At 53.4% G+C, this 16124-nt stretch overlaps 1 protein-coding gene across 1 annotated transcript in view; it reads right to left on the bottom strand.

Moving 5' to 3' along the window:
• Positions 1-16124, bottom strand: part of Sez6l (seizure related 6 homolog like) — a 243023-nt gene that overhangs the window by 39445 nt on the left and 187454 nt on the right. The window contains exons 11-13 of the mRNA XM_023711422.1: positions 13782-13948; positions 12670-12864; positions 11084-11222 (exon numbers count right to left, since the gene is read on the bottom strand). Of these exons, the coding sequence (XP_023567190.1) occupies positions 11084-11222; positions 12670-12864; positions 13782-13948 (501 nt within the window). The remainder of the gene's footprint in view (positions 1-11083; positions 11223-12669; positions 12865-13781; positions 13949-16124) is intronic.

Below are 16124 nucleotides of genomic sequence, written 5' to 3'. Positions count from 1 at the left end.
GAAAAGTATTCACAGGATGGTCTTAGGTAGACAAACATTAAAAAATGCCTAGGGTTCACGCATTTATTTAAACGTGGATTAGCATAATATACAGATATAGGCTCTGTGGCTCAACCTTTTCATTTCATGGACATTATGTTGCTTCGAGTAAACCAAACAGAAAGGCAAGTCAAGTAGGAACAGGCGGTGGAGACAGAGAAGATTTAGGAAGAAGACAGCGCAGCGGCTCAGCCTGCACCCTGGGGGCGGCAGGTGGCTCTCAGCCCCGCCCCCCGCGCTCAGCTGGCGCGCAGCCCTCTGACCCCCAGCCGTCTCCAGGCCCCTGTATGTGCGCAGGGCTGGCTCCTTCCCTGGGAGAACCTCTTCTTGCTTTCTGCCCCCCCAGCCTCCTCCTGGCTCTTCCAGGACCTCCGTGCCCGGACTCCACCCGCAACTGCGTGGATGTAGCCATTGTCCGGATGTCCCGAGGCGTCCCCTGTGCCAGGGCTTTTCAGCACCTCCCGCAGACCGTATCATCTTGCTCCAGGCCAGTGACAGGGAAGCTCCTAGACCCCGCGCGCCAGGCTGCAACTCCGAACTTGCTTATCGCGCAGCGCCAACACCGCCAGGAAACTCGGAAGCTGAAGCTTTCATTAGCTCCACACTAAAATCTTTTATCTTTAAAAGAAAAAACAGCGCGTGCCGCAGGTTCACCACACTGTTCTAGGCTAACCCTGTGAGCACCACAACGTGAACAAGGTTCCAAAATCCAGAGCTTACACCTCAGCCTCAGGCATGCATCTCCCTTAAAATGCACAGGATTGCAACCTCGTGTAACATCGCCTCCAGGCTCTGTGTCCAAGGTGCTCATGAACAAATCAACTTCCGCCCAGGCTTGAGTCCTCTCCTACAGTACCTTCAACTCTAAAACTCAAACGCTTTTGATTCCAAGTATTTCAACCTGTCCTATTCTTACTCATTCCTTGGATAGGTAAACCAAGGCACCAGGGGTTATAACACAAAGCTGGAATCCAAACTCCGGCCACTGTGGGCAAAATAGGAGTGATGGGGCCCCAGACTCTGCTGCCCGCAGTGGCTCCGGGAGGCACACATTGTGCAGAGAGCTTAGTGAGGTGAGTCAATGTCACTGAAGTGGCTGGATAGTGGTGATTTATCTGCATTTTTCCATATGAGGACACCGAGGCTGAAAAGACTTAAACAGCTTTCCTAAGAGCCTTTTCTTGTGCCTAAGGCAGGATCTCCCTGGAGCAGTGATGTGGGGGCCAAGTAGAGGTTGGATTTACATTAGGGCAAAGGGAACCAAAACCCGTTAAGTGCAGGTGAAATCAAATATTTTTATGATGCATATTTTTTTTCCTCCGAAGGCCACAAGGAATCTGTTTACGATTCCTCTGCATCCATTCTCCCATCCAATCCCTTTCACTCCAACATGGTGAGGTGGTCAGAGAACACAGTCCTACTGTACAGAGGGGCAAGCTGAGCCCTCAAGGCCCAAGTCCTGAGGTCCCTGGGCTCTTTCCAGACCCCGCACAGCCTGCACCAGGCATGGCTCAGCACCGAGGCCACTGGGGCGCCTTTGGACCCAGTGCTAATTTGGTTTTGACTGAATATGGTGCAGTGGCAGACAGGACAAGAAACCGTGTCAGCTGCGGGGGTACACTGACAGCCCCTCTCCCTGGCTCCTGAGAGGACTTATAGCACCAGAAAGAGTGATTTCCTTCTCTGTGCTTCCTTCCTTCTTTCCCTTCTCCCCTCCCTGTGTCTCTTCTTCCCTCCCTCCTACCCCACTCCCCTGCTGTCTCCCCCACATGCTGACCAGCACTGTCCACAGGTGGCTCAGACCCAGTCCTTGCCCAGTGGCTCCTAGCTGCTCATCAGAGACCCAGGGTCTGTGCACGGAGCCGCGCCCCCAGACCTTTTCTTAAATTTTACCCCAAGTCTCACTAAGTTGTCCAGGCTTGTCCTGAACTTGTGATAGTTCTACTTCACTTCCCAGAGTGCTGGGATTACAGGCATGTACCACTGTGTCAAGCTTCAAGCAAAACACCGCTCTAAGGCACTGTACACTCTCCAAGGGCCGAGGCAGGTGGAATGGCATGGTGGGAGGCTTCAGGGAGAGGACCTCCCTCTGTGGCTTCTCTGATCTGTGACTGTGGATAAGCTTGGGCCTCAGTTTCCCCAGATAAAAGTCTCAGAAGTCACAAATTATAAATAATTAATAATGTCTGGGGTCAAGTACTCCCATACTTTCCCTGTATTGGTGGGCCTAGGCCCACATTTCCCTGCCTCTCTCCCAGCCCCTCTCAGGACAGAGGCTGACTGGGGAGCTGAAGGGTTAGACAGTGGTGAGTCTTGCCTGATCTGTTCAGACTCTGTGGTGGCCACAGATGGAGGCTGTGCCCCTCCAGCCACTCTCCATGTGGCAGTACGTATCTCTTTGCTGGAGTTGAGCTCTCTAAACCAATGGTCCTGGTGGGTGGGAAGCCAGGCCTTCTAGGCAAGCTTGTGAGTCTAGGTGCCCAGGCTGACCTCTGGAGGAGTGGAACCAAGGGCAGACCCAGACTTGTGTGTGCGGTGTGCTACATCCTACACAGTGTGGTGGGTGGGGCTGGGGTGCGCTGTGTCCTCCCAAGAGCTCACCCACTGGGGACCTTGCAGGTGGGCCAAATGCTTCCTGGGGGACACAGGGGCATCCAGCGGCTTGCTCAGCCCGGACCATATGGAACCTCAAGCAGGGCTCCTGCTGTTGCACACTGTTCCCTGCCCCACTTGCTGATGTCTCCATCCACTTCCTGCCCTGCCTCGGTGCCTGTGCCAGCCGCACTCCAGGTGTGTGCACCCCTGCTCTGACAGAGATGCTCAGGGAGGCTGAGCGGGCTCCACTCCTGGAGAAGGGCTGAGGGTGCAGAGGGTGCACTTCGAGCCACCTTTTCTCCACAGGTCAGCTTGTAACACGGTGATGGTGCTGCCAGTCTCAGGCCAATTAGGATTCAGTGCTGTGCGGGCGGGGCCGTGCTCAGAAGAGCTGGGCAGGCGGTCCTGTGATTCCGTGTGAGTTGCGGCCCTTGCTATGGAATGCAAGTTCAGTCACATGGTGGGTCCTCAGCAGACACTTGGAGAACAGCAAGTGTGTGGGCCAGTGCTGTTAGGGCATCATAGAATAAGCAGCCTCACTCTCTGAGGTGTCTGCTCTAGCTGCATTGAGCTCATCAGCGTGTTCCAGGGACACGAGTCCTCAGCTCCGACGAGGAGCAGGTCCCTTCACAGGGCTGCTCTTGCCATCGCCAAGAATGTGAAAATCATGGCACAAAGCTGAGGGGCCCAGCCAGGACCCAGCTCTAGCATGTACGCTGCACAAGCATCCACCACTGTCCCTATGGACCAGTCAGGAGGGGTGGCGGAGGATGGGGCAGGACACGGGGCAGGACCTTTGTGAAAATCCTGTGCTCCCTACAGCTCACACAAGCCTCATGTATAGGGCTCAACTTGAGCAAGTTGGTGTGTGTGTGTGTGTGTGTGTGTGTGTGTGTGTGTGACTGTGTACAGGAGCTCTGCTTGTGCACAGACCTTGGATCATGGACATGGAAGGGGTTTGTCATCTTAGTCATAGCTGCTAAGCACAGTATAGAGCTCATGCAGTGCATGCGACTTTGCATGTGCTTCTGCACCCTGTCCTATAGATGGGAACCATTATTATCCTTATTTTAAAGATAAGAGCCCAGTGCTCAGAGAAGTGAGGTAACTTATCTCAGGTCACACAGCCCCTAAGTGGAAGACTTGGGGCACAAACCCAAAACCCCTTACTGCAGGCACCTTGAGAAAATTCAAGACATTTTCAGAGTGTCTCCTGCATGCGGAAAGCATCTCAGAGAGAATCATTTTCGGAGCCTTCTGTTTGCCGAGGCCTGAGCGCCAATCGTGTGTCCCTCACTGCCTAGCTGTGAGGTTGTAGAAAGCCCCCTTGTCTCGCTGAGTCTCGGTTTCCCGTATGTGATGCCCACCTCTGGGGTCATTGTGCCCAGTGGTGCTATCTGGAGATGTGAGCTGGAGCCAGGAGATCTGAGTTCTAGTCCCCATCTTTTGGTGGTTATGGCAGCTTGTGGGTAAATCTACATTACTTGGATGGGGCTCCTATCTAGAGGGGAGGCTGCTTTTCTACCCCTTGCCTCAGGGCTGGCCTCTGTCTTGGTCTTTGCTACAGTACACTGCAAACACCCTGAATGCATCCTTTTGCTCTCTTGGAACTGCTGCTGGTCACCAAGGAAATGAGCCCAAGCTAGCACCTGGGAGATGACAGGTACATGAGCCATGCCAGTCTGGGCCTGCACAGAGCAGCTGGCTGCCAGCCCACCTCAAGAACATAAGAAAAATCCTAGGGCCCCAACCAGCCCATACCTTCCCCAGACACTTGACAGAACCCCACTGAGACTGAGAACCACCTTGCTGACTCATAGAATAACAAGCAGTGACACATACTTGCTATCCACAGGGAAGAGTGTCGAAGTATTTGTTACTCAGCAGTAGCTGACTGATACATGACCTTGGGGCAGTCTCTTTCCATCTCTGGGTCTCTTTCCTCACATACTCCACAATGGAATTAGAACCCCATGAGCTTGGATGTGCCCTTACTGAGCCCTTAGAACTTTGAGCTTTGGAGACATCGTGGGCTGGCAAGCCTGGATCAGCCAGCTGTATTTCTATCGTGGTGAGTTCTCCTGTGATGTCTGTTGGTGCCTGAATTCTGTTCTCCTGAGGCCAATGCTGCTCTGCATTTTCAAACCTCCTTCCCCACTGGCCTGCCTGTCAGGAGAATTTCTCGTAACCCAGAGCACCTCTCTGTTGGCAGGGCAGAAGTGCCTCTGGATGACGTATTTAATTTTTAGGGGTTGGCATTAACTTTGCTCTAAATGAGTCAGCAGCTACAGGAGAGCAGTGTCTTGCCCGTACCAACCAAGAGGGTCCTTTCAGTGCCTGGTTAGGAGCTGTGCAGGGCCCATCTGCAGGGAGCACATCAGGCAGGCTCCCCAGGGGGCAGGCAGGGCAAGAGGGAGCTTGAAGGAGACTCTCTCCAGAGAAGCATGCGTATTTGCAGTAGGCGTCCAGGGAATGGCAGTGGCACTGCCCTGAGCCTCAGTTTCTTTTTCTGTAAGATGGGGCTAGGGAGAGCACCGCCTTGCCGTGTCTTGCGCAGTTCTCACCCTGGACTTGGTCCCGGAGATTGAGATTCAAGTCTTCACAGCCACGTGAGACCTTGGGCAAGCTATCCGGGCTCTTCTAGGCTGTTTCTCCATGCAGCCATAGCAATGTTGCATAAGTAGTATACAGTGAGATAACGCGGGCAAATCATGCACTGCGTTAAGGGGACACTGAGGTTTATGGTCATCAAAGAGATGATGCATGTCGAACATTTAGCATGGCTGCCACAAGGCAGGGGTGGGCGACTCCATTCTCTGCCAGCAACCTTGGGATTTTATGTTATTGCTTTCATTTCCACACATAATGCCCTTCTCTTTTGTTCCACGGATATTTACTGTGCACCAGCCACGGGGAGGGGGATAAATAAATCCACCTCCCACTGCAAGGCTGCCATCACCACCTCAAAATCTCCCAGTCACAGAGCTATGGTGCAACAGGGCCTGGACTTCACAGCACAAGGGCCTGAGTTCAATTCCCCCATACACACAAAACCAACCAACCAAACAACCAACCAACCAACCAACCAAAAAACCAACCAAAGAAAAACCCAGCTCATTTAGTTTCTAGACCCTTCCACACCTCTTCAAGCTGTGGCCCCTGTGCTGTGCTCTGAGAGTGACATCAGGTTGCCTTTCTGGCCCTAAACTTGCTCTTTATCCTCATCAAGTTACTTCCCCTCTCTACCTTCTAGATTTTCCCTAATGATGTCTTTACTAATAATTCCTTAGTTCCCTTATCCTTGGTGAGCTGAGAGGGAGGGAGGGAGGGAGCGAGAGAGAGAGAGAGAGAGAGAGACAGACAGACAGACAGACAGAGGAAGACAGAGATAGAGAGACAAACACACACACACACACACACACACACACACACACACACAGAAACAGACTCAGAGACAGACATAAAGAGAGGCAGAGACAGACACACAGAGAGATAGAGACACAGAGAGACAGGAGAATTAACCTTCCACATCTCGAAGGTTCACGTTCAGGTTTGCTTTTCAGGTAGGAGAAGAAGCAACTTTCTGATGGAGCTGGAGGTCTGTGGTGGATTGGGGAGGCAAATGGGGTGTGGGGGAGGTGACACCCAGGTCCCTGGCTCATGTCCAGGTTGTACCCCACCCCTTCCCACCTCCACACAGTGCCAGGCAGATCCTAACTGGTGCTGCGGTTTAGGGCACTCCCTCCACCCCCACTGTCTCTGAGGCATAGCCTGCTGTTTGCTGCTGTCCAGGCCCTGTCTGTGAACCCTCCTCCTTTCTGCTTGTCTCTGATGCCCTTCAGCATCCTGCCTGGGGCCGCCTTCCTGTGAGCCCCACAGTGTGCAGATAAGCCAGCACCTCCACCTCCTTGCCAGTCTGCAGTGCTCTGCCTGCCTCTCTATGCTGCCTGCCTTGGCACCAGGGCACTAGCTGATCTCTGGGACCCCAGGCCTGGGGCCCTCATGTCTCTGCTGAGCCATCGGCTGCTGTCTGGCAGCCCGTCCCACTCCAGGAACCTGGACACCATGACATGCACAGACTGTGCAACTGGAGGAGGTGACTAAACCTCTCTGTGCTGTCACGTCCCAACCCATGAAGTGGTGGGGATGATACCCGACTTATTGTCAATAGTCTCCATGAAGCCCCAGGGACACACCAGACACCATACGAGGGCTTCTCAGACATTCTCCCTGATTTGGTAATTACTCTTCTGTAATTACCTCTACTCGCTTAGCTGTAATTTATGTAATTATTGTCTCTACAGAATAATGCTCAACATTCATTATTGCTTGTGGACATAAACCATGCAGCTCTGGCCGCAGCACGTAGTAGGACCTTCATAAATGGTGACTAACCATCATCTTACAGCATAGATGTCAACTGTTATCTACAGTCTGGCCAAGAGAACAGGAAGCCGCCCACCCCCACCCTGCCTGGCTCCTGTGATGTACGACATCCCTGTGACTCAGCCACCACTGCCCAGTGCCCGCTGGGGCCACCTACCCGCTGGTCTGCAGTGCCAGCTCCTTCCCGTCCTCCACGGGATCCATAATGATTGCAAACATTTAGGAGTGTGGAGGGGCCCCGAGGACAGAATTATTTTTACTATCAAACGCAAATTGGTTTACTAAAACTGTCAGCAGAAACCAAGCGAGATAAATGAGACCCGGCAGCTCGGGGCCCCTGGAACCCTAGCTGAGGATCTGCTTCTCTCGCTCTCTCTGTGGAAGGAGGAAGTACTGTGGCTGATGCCACTTCAGGAGCAGGAGCCAGAGCTTACCAGCGACAGCTGCAGGTGGTGGCCTGAGCACTGCTTTCCTTCTGAAAGCTGTGCTCCCACGCTGGGCTGCCGTTTGGGGAAGCTCAGCCTCCCCAGCGCAACCTGCAAGGCCCTCTACATTTACAGCCCCTGAGGCTCACGTTTCATGACTCCTCATTGAGCCTCCGACCCACAGGGTTTTGCTCAGCTCTGCTCAATGCCCCACAGACAAGGCACACAGGGTTCAAATCCAAGCTGAGCCAGGGTTCTTCAAAAGGTTCTCTTTTTACCTCTCTATGCCTCAGCTTACTCGGCTGAAAAATGGAGATGTAACAGATCCCAGGGCATGTGCTCAATGTGAAGAGGGCTGGGATGCAGCAGCAGGAGCAAGCAGTGCAGCAGTGGATCTCAGCATGGGCTGCTCCTCCAGGTCGGCCTGAGTGAGGCTCTCCCCTGCTTTTGCCCACCTTGTCTCTGTCCCTTGAGTCTCAGCATGGACAGGGTTTCTCCCTAGGCATCTCTGACATTTGGTCAGCTGCTTGGTTGTGGTAGGAGCGCCCTATTGTGCTTAGAGCACCTGCTCTGCACCCATGGGCACCGAGTGCATCTCCCAGTAGTCACAGTTGCCAGTACGCGACACTGGCAGGGTCCCAAGGTAGAGAAGGAGCTTCCTGGTGGAGAACAGCTGCCTCTGAAACCACTTCCCCAGAAAGCTTTCTTTGCATCTGCTCCCGGCCTCGAGCTCCTACCTTGGGGCTGGGCCCCAGTGTATCCTGTGGCTCCAAATATGTGGCTCCCAGGGCCATGGGAACCTGCCCAGCTTGCAGCCAAACAAAATGAACATCAACTCTTGAGTTTTTGGTGGAGATGCATGCATGTAGGCTGATACAGGATGCAGAATTAGAAATAGCCAATAGAGAGCAGAAGCAGGAACAGGACCAGAGGGGAGTCCCTGTAGTAACCCCGGGCCATGATGATGGTGGTGTAGACTGCGGCATGAACAGTGCTGAGCTCAGAAGGGCCTGGATTCCGGGTGTGCTTTCACCTTTGAGGAGAATCAGCAGGATTTCCTGAAGATTTGGATGCAGAGTAGGAGAGACAGAAGAATCCAGGTGGCAGTGGCCGTGCAGAAGCCAGCTCTCCTCACACTGCAGAGTCCACCATTCAATGTGCAGGCATTTGGCGAGCCTCTATCACCACTTTGACACGGGCCATGACAGAAGCCTTTACACCACAGAAATTAGCAAGTGCCTCAGAGCAGGGTGCGGCTGCTGTGTCTGCTCGGTGAGACCCGCAGGTGTTGCCTCTACCAGAGTGTCATGGGGCCAGATTAATGCCCCGGCTGGTTGGACTGCTTTGCTTTTGCCTGAGCAGCCGGTACAATGCATTATTCCTTACCAAGGTGGGGAAGATGGCAGGGACCAGGGACTGGGGAAGAGATCTGTATGTGGTGCATTGGGGGTGTTCTTCAGCCATCATGCTGTCCAAGATAAACTTCAGGGCTGAAGGAAAAACTACCGAAACCTTCTCAGAAGCCTACAGTCCCATTGGCACAGGGCAGACACCCAAAAGTTCTGTCTAGAAGGGATAAAGGAGTACCTGATTCTGGACATGAGAGGTGAGGGGGAAGAGCAGGGAGAGAGGCTGAGAAGAGTGTGGAAGAGGAGGGGAGAAAGGTTGGGGAACATGGGGAGGAAAGAAGGGGCAGGGGACAGGGGGAGAGAGAAGGGCCCGGAAAAGACAGAGAGAAGGATATGGGGAGAAGGAAGCAGCAGAAGCAACTGGAGGGGCGAGGCCACCACCGAGAGAAAGGTCTGTGGCAAGGAGCAAGAGAGAGGGCTGGGGCAACAGCTCAGGGAGAGGTGTTTGGGAGAAAGACAGCAAGACAGAGAGTGGTTTGGGAGGAAAGGTAGAAAGAGAAGGAAAGAGGTTAGAGAGAGAAAGGCTCTGGTGGAGGTAGGGTGAGAACCAAGGGCTTGTGGGGGGGGGAGAGGAAGATTTGGGGAGAGCTTGGAAAGATGTTTGTGAGGGAGGTTCAGGAGAGAAGCCTTCTGGGAAAGTGGGCTTGGGGTAGTGTTGGGGTGGGAAGGGCTTCCAAGAAAGAGGTTAGAGTTGGGAATACCGGGGGACAGGGGACAGGAGAAGGAAGACCTTGGGGACAAGAAGTTAGAAGACCTTGGAGAGAGAAGTGAGAGGCAAGAGGGGTTCTTGGGGTGGTGAATTAAACAGCGATAGCTTTGGGGAGTGGGAGCCACTGTAAAAAGCTGAGAGAAGGGAGAGGTGGAAGGAGAGGGGAGAAAGCATGAACAAGAAGGGCCTAGGGAGGAGGGCAGACTGTAGAGCACGGGAAGGCTGGGGTGCGTGGCACCTGCCTCTGTGGCCACAAAACACTGGCGTTTTGAGGCCCCCACAACAGAGGAGGAAAGGACTCGGAGAAAAGCTCCCATCACCTGGCTAGCAGGGGAGCCATGGGCCCTTCCCCAGGCTGGCTGCACACTGATCCAAGGCTACTTCTGTGCCTCCACAGACAGCTTCAGGAGCCAGCCAGCAGGTGCCTGACAAGAGTCGCCTCCTCTCCGTCGGCCCTGGCCTCGTTGCCCTCAGCCACCTGCTCTGCCTGGAGGGCCTCCTTTCTCCAGCTTTCTCCAGCAGCTGCCATCTGGCTCTGTCCCCATCTCACCCCGTCTCCCAGGGCAGTGGAAAGGGCAGGGAGAGAAGCCACCAAACCTGGCTTTCAGCTCTGCACCTTGCTAGCTTCACGGCCTCCCTGGACCTCAGCAGCCTCCCCCTGTACTCCTTCCAGTCAGGTTCCTTAGGAGGTGACCTTACCATAATTTTTCAGGGCAACCACCTCTGAAGCTTGCCCAGTGTCCCCAACACTCACCCGCCTAAGGAGCTGGGGGAATGGGCATTTTGCATAAAGCCTCCAATGGCTGCTCTCACAGAGCGCGGGCAACAGATGCACAGTCCACAGGACATAGTTCCCTCCAGAGATTATTTCCTGAGCTCCTTCTGTGTCACGCTTTGTGTCAGACTCTAGACACAGAGAAGTAGCAGCAGATCCTGCTGTCAGGGGACCCTCTGGTCCAGCGGGGGACAAAGATGGGGAGCGAGGGGTAGAATGTCCTTCTCTTGCTGCCTACATGAGCCATTCAGGCCTTTATATCTGCCTTTACCACAGGGGCTTTGCACATCCTGTGCCATTGGTTGTACCTCCAGCTCATCCTTTAGTTCTGGGCTGTTATCTCAGATCCTTGGGGAGGCCTTTTCTGCCTTTTCTCTTTTTTTCTGACTTTCATCTTTAGCTTAAATTCCCCGTACAGATCCTCATAGTGCCTTAAGCCTTGGTGCTGCTAACTGAAGCTACAGCGTGTGGTTCTTTGTGCATGCGCTCATTTGACACCATAGTGGGTGGAATTCCTGAAGACAGGGACTGTGTGCACGCTGCTGCTGTTGCCGGTCCCACCATGGGGACCCCAGGGCTGTTCCCAGGCCCCAGCACATAGTAGGCACTTCATTAATGCTGGCTGAAAGAATGAGGCAGAAACAACTTCTTCCCCAATCTATTCCCAGCCCGGCTGGATTGCACTGTGTGTGTGTGTGTGTGTGTGTGTGTGTGTGTGTGTGTGTGGCACCAACAAAGCACTCACAACTGGATATCTAGGAAGATCCGCTTCTCTTCTCCTACGTGGATCTTCCAGACACAGTCTTCACCCTCCACATAGGGCTCTGGCCAGTTTGGGGACAGCACCACCCCAGCCACAGCAGACAGCTCCCCACCACACATGGCTGGAAGAGACAGACAGTCAGACAGACAGACAGACAGACAGACAGACAGACTTATATTTGTAAGGAAGCAAAGAAGGCACAGTGGTTGGGGGCATGGGCTGAGTCAGAGTGTGGACCCCTTCTGCCGCAGTCGGGTGCCTCTGCTCCCATCAATTAGTGCGAGTGGGTCAGGTGACAGAGGGCCAGCTGGTCCCTGCCTGCTCTTGGCAGAGGGCTGGCGAGTAGATCTAGGAGAGGGCGGCGCTTTCAGCACCAAGGACAGAGCTCGAAGGGCTCCCTGCGGGCTTCCCTCCACTCCAGATGGAGCACTCCTGTGGGGCGCCTGGGATGCAGTCTTGTCTTCGCTGCCAGTAGGCTTGGTGACAAGGTGTGTGACTTCCTAGAGGGTCAACTTGCTCCCTCCACATCACCAGGGAAGCACCACGGCTGTTCACAGGAGGCCTGACTACGCTCAGGCGCTCAGCACTCAGCACAGTGCCTGGCACGGCAAGGGAGAGCGCTTACTGGCCTAGGTAAGGTCGCTGTGAAAGGTTCTGGCTCTGGGAGGGAAGCAGAGAGGTGGCCACATCTGGTGTCCTTTCAGATCCACCGTGTTTACTGCTTTACCACTTTGGAAAGTTCTCAACACGGCTGAGGCCAAAGCACCAATAAATTCCACGGTGTTAAACCAGCACATTTAATACAGGGATCACTTCCTCACCATGGCAAGAGTGTGATTTCATCCAGTGCCAAGCAGGCAGTGGCTGCCAGGGGCCAGGACACCCTGTGTGACCGCACCTGCCACCAGGAGCATCAGGCCCAGGCCTGCTCAGCAGCCAAGTAGTGGACAGGGCTGGGGAAGGGCAAGTCCCTGGAAGCTCTGCAGACAAGGGCTCCATGTGGCAGGCAGGATACAGGGGGGCTTAGAGCAGAGACCTCTGGGAATAGGGAGACCCAGCTCCCACGCCCGCCTCTGTCAGTTACCCTGGGGGCCCTTAGGAGGCCTAGGCACATTGTTCTTGTCTGCAAACAGGGCTAATAATATCTGCTTCATTGAACCACACTAGGATGAAGCCAGCTAATGAACACACAGCCCCTGGCAGAGCGCCTGTAATAGGGTGATGACGTACCTATTTACATCTATTATTAGCCCGTTAATGAGATTCAGGGCTGCCTTGTGCTATTGGGTGAGCTGTATGTCACACGAAGGTGCACAGTGCGGGGACGGGGGTATTTAAGAGCTGTCGTGCATGCAGTGATGTGCTCAAAAACTTCCGCAAACATCCTGTCCCTGGAGGAAGGGGTACCTTTTAAAATTTATCCATTCTGTACCTTCCCCAAGGACCAGCAGCAAGCCTGACCCACAGGATGGCGAGCCGTGGAAAGGGTGTGTGCACCCCAGCCCCACTTGTAGGCTGAGGCCCAGCCTCTCAGCTGAGGGGTGGAGGCCCCAGGGGTGCCCACTCACCTCTGCACAGGGGCTCTGTGTCGTTCCAGTATGGGTCACGCACATTGACACATTCAATGATGGCAGGCCCCTGCTCCAGAGAGTGTCCGGGGTCGCAGGTGAACTCCACTATGGTCCCGATGTTGTAGGTCGGGTCAGATGTGGTGAAGTTCCCATTCTGGATGTAGGGCTCGTAGCAGTGGCCTTTCTCAAAAGCTGCATGGGGACACAAAAGGGGCAGCAGCTGGGATGAGTCCTTTGTGCTGCCTTTAGAAGGCAGGTTCCCTCCTGCTGCTCAGCAAGGTCCCAAGGAGCAGGGTGTGTGCCTTGAGCCCAGCTCTCTGGGACAGAAGAATGGGAGGTTAGAGCCCAGTTTGGGCAGTTTAATTATTTAGTGAGACCCTATCTCAAAATAAAAAATAAGGGCTAGGGCTGCTGCTCAGTGCAAAGGGAGGGAAGGAGGAGGATAGGAAGCTCCAGGGAAACTGAGGACCCCAAGGTGTGTTCTGGTTCCCATCAAATCACAAGACCCCACCCCCAGCCCTGTGCTTGGATTCTTGGGACCTTGCTGCTTTCCTGTGTGAAAAGCCAGTGTCCTCCCATGGTGGCCCATCACTCATCACTGGAAGCCCCAGACTGTCTATGGTCCAGATCATCCCTCTGGGGAGCTGGGACAGAAAGTGCCCAGGGTGCATGAAACACAGAACAGACTTCTTCTGGGTCCAATAACTGCCTGGGGGAGGGGATAGCTGGCCGTTGGAGGAGCTGGGCGGGATGGGGCAGAGCAGGAGGGTCCTGTGCAGGCTGCCCAGAAATCTCAGGCTCTGTCCTGACTGACTGAGGCTTCACAAGCCATCCCAGCCCTGTACCTCAACTGAAACCAGACCTGATAACAACACTAATAATTCAGAGTGGTGAGGGTCACAGAAAATGTGCCAAAGCCAGGCAGGTTGGGTGGTGCATGTTTGTAAATTCCAGCTACTCAAGGGGCTGAGGCAGGGGGATCACAAATTTGAGGCTAGCCTAGGGAACTTAGTGGCAAACTGAAGAATCAATCCGCCTGCCAGGGTTTCTCCTCAGCAACCCATCTTTCTCCTCCCAGGCACACACTCAGGAGCCCCCAGGACCCTCACCCTCAAAGCGGATGTTGAAGGCCGAGGCCACATGACCCTGGTCGGATGAAAACTCAATGCGGATGCTGTTGCCTTCGCTGAGCAGTCCCTCGAAGGGGACGCTCTCGGCCTGCAAGGAGTCGTACAGCAGGGCGGACTTGTTGGTGTGCCCACTATACACCGTCATCCTGCAGGGAGAGAGCAGAGGACGTCACTGAGTCATGGGCCTGTGACACTGGTGGTGCAGGGGGCTCTGCCGTGCTGCCATGCTGGTGCCTCTCCAGGGCTCATGCCCCGCCTGGGCCTCTTTCTTGCCAGCATAGGCAGCTTCACTGGGTGGAACCTCTTTTCACTTTCCTGGAATAGATTAATGATCACCCTACACTCACTGTCTTCTTCTGTCTTTTTTTTTTCTTTTGTGTAGTAGTGGGGTTTGAACCCAGGACCTTGCACTGAGACACCACTCCCCAGCCCTTTATTATATTTTATGTTGAGACAGCATCTTGTTGAGCTGCCCAGGCCAGACTCAAACTTGTGATTGCCCTGCTTCTGCCTCCTGAGTAATGGGAATTTTAGGAATGCTAGGCTCCACTTTTCCTGGAGTTTTTTTTTTTTTTTTAAATTTATGAGAGAGAGAGAGAGAGAGAGAGAGAGAGTGTGTGGTGTGTGTGTGGCCAGCTCAGCCCACCAGGGGGCGGGGCTGGCTGGCATGTGGTGCTGGGGGATTGAACCCGCGGTCCCTGATGCTTTGCCAAGCTTGTTCTAAGTAGGTGCTTTAGACCACTGAGCCATCTCTCCAGCCCCTTTCCTGGAGTTTTTAAACAGATGTATTTGGCAGTTGCAGGGAAAGTGATGTGTTTAATATAGCTGATGAATCAGATGAATTAACTAATGTTGATTATTATTAGTAATTAGGAAGTTGGGAATAATGGACTCCGATCATTGCGGAAGAATGGCCTCTCTAGTTAGGCAGACCAGGGTGAGTCCCAAGCCCGTAACTCCCAAGCTGTGTGACCTAGGACAGAATACTTCATCTCTCTGAGTGCTGCTTCTCCTCTGGAGGATGGGCTCACGCAGGTTTCCCTGGAGCATGGGGCTCGAGAGTGCGGTGTCTGGTGTCCGAGGCAGAGCAGGTGTAAGTCATATTTCTAACCCATGGGACTCTCAGGGGCTGTCCCTGACTCTCCTTTTCTGGGAGAGCTAAATAGGGAGTGAGTAACCCTCATTTCTGGTTCCCAGCTTCACACCAGCGGAGTTCACCCAAGTCTCAAGACACCTGCGGGCCTCCGTTTCTTAGCTGTGAAACGAGGGTTCCTAAGGCCTTGCCTTCCTACCTTACAGGTGGACTTGATAATGGATCAGAACAAAGTGCCCTGGACAGGAAAATGGGGTAGAAAAGAGGTTGGCTGCTCATTTTTACTGTTATGAAAGCTGTAACACTTGACTCATTGCTAGCCCAGGCAGTTTAAAAGAAATTATGCAAAAGTGGGGAAGAAAACTGTTCACAAATTAGGTAAATTTCTTTTATGGTGTTATAAACACACGTTTTTAATCCATTGAGGTTTTTTTTTTTTCTTTATTGCCTACATAAAAAGGGTTTATTCGATGCCAGTCAGATGAATTTCTAACGCCACCAGGATACATAGAGGCTGGAGCCATGGTTTCTCTTCTGACCCATGTCCAGATGGCGGTGCGGGCAGGGGAGGTGGCCAGCGACTTCCTGAGGCACAGAGAAGGTGCTTCTAGCTCTGATCCCTGCTAATTCTGCTGGGCTCCTGGAAGCTTTTTTCAAAGATGAAAACTTCATAAACAGGGTTATTTTGAGAAAAACCTAAGATTCCAAAATCTCTAAAGTCCATTCATCAAGAATCAACCCCCAGCCCCTTGCAGGACTTCTCAGTGCCTTTGCTGGCTAATGTGTGTAATGGGAGCTTCTGAGACATGGCAGACACACTCTCCCCAACACAGTTGATCAGGTAACCCATCTGTGCATTGCCTGTAGTAGAGCAGGAGCTCGGAAAGTCATCAGTGATGGGGAAATCACGGGGAATTCTTCATGTTTCTTTTTTCTTCTTCTATTCCAAATCCTTTCAAGGCTCTCTATAGAAATAGCCTGCTATGTTGGGGCGTTCAGAACGGAATCCTCATCTCTTTCCAGTTCTGCGCCTCTGCTGCAAACCCCCTGCTACGGCCTCACTAACCCTTCTCTTCCGGTCTTTCTTCTCCCGCCTTGAGTCTCTGCAGCTGGAACGCTCTTCCCATGGGATTTCTGGCTTCCTGGATCCAATCTCTTCCCGATGTTTAAATCCAAGCCCCATTTCCTATGTGAAGTCTTACCAAGCTCCGAGATCTTGCAACTGACCT

Source organism: Octodon degus, unplaced genomic scaffold (genome assembly GCF_000260255.1).
Source record: "Octodon degus isolate 3935 unplaced genomic scaffold, OctDeg1.0 scaffold00021, whole genome shotgun sequence".
NCBI classification, from domain to species: Eukaryota; Metazoa; Chordata; class Mammalia; order Rodentia; family Octodontidae; genus Octodon; species Octodon degus.
The sequence above is the reverse complement of the archived record's forward strand: the minus strand, read 5'-3'. Positions and strand labels throughout refer to the sequence as shown.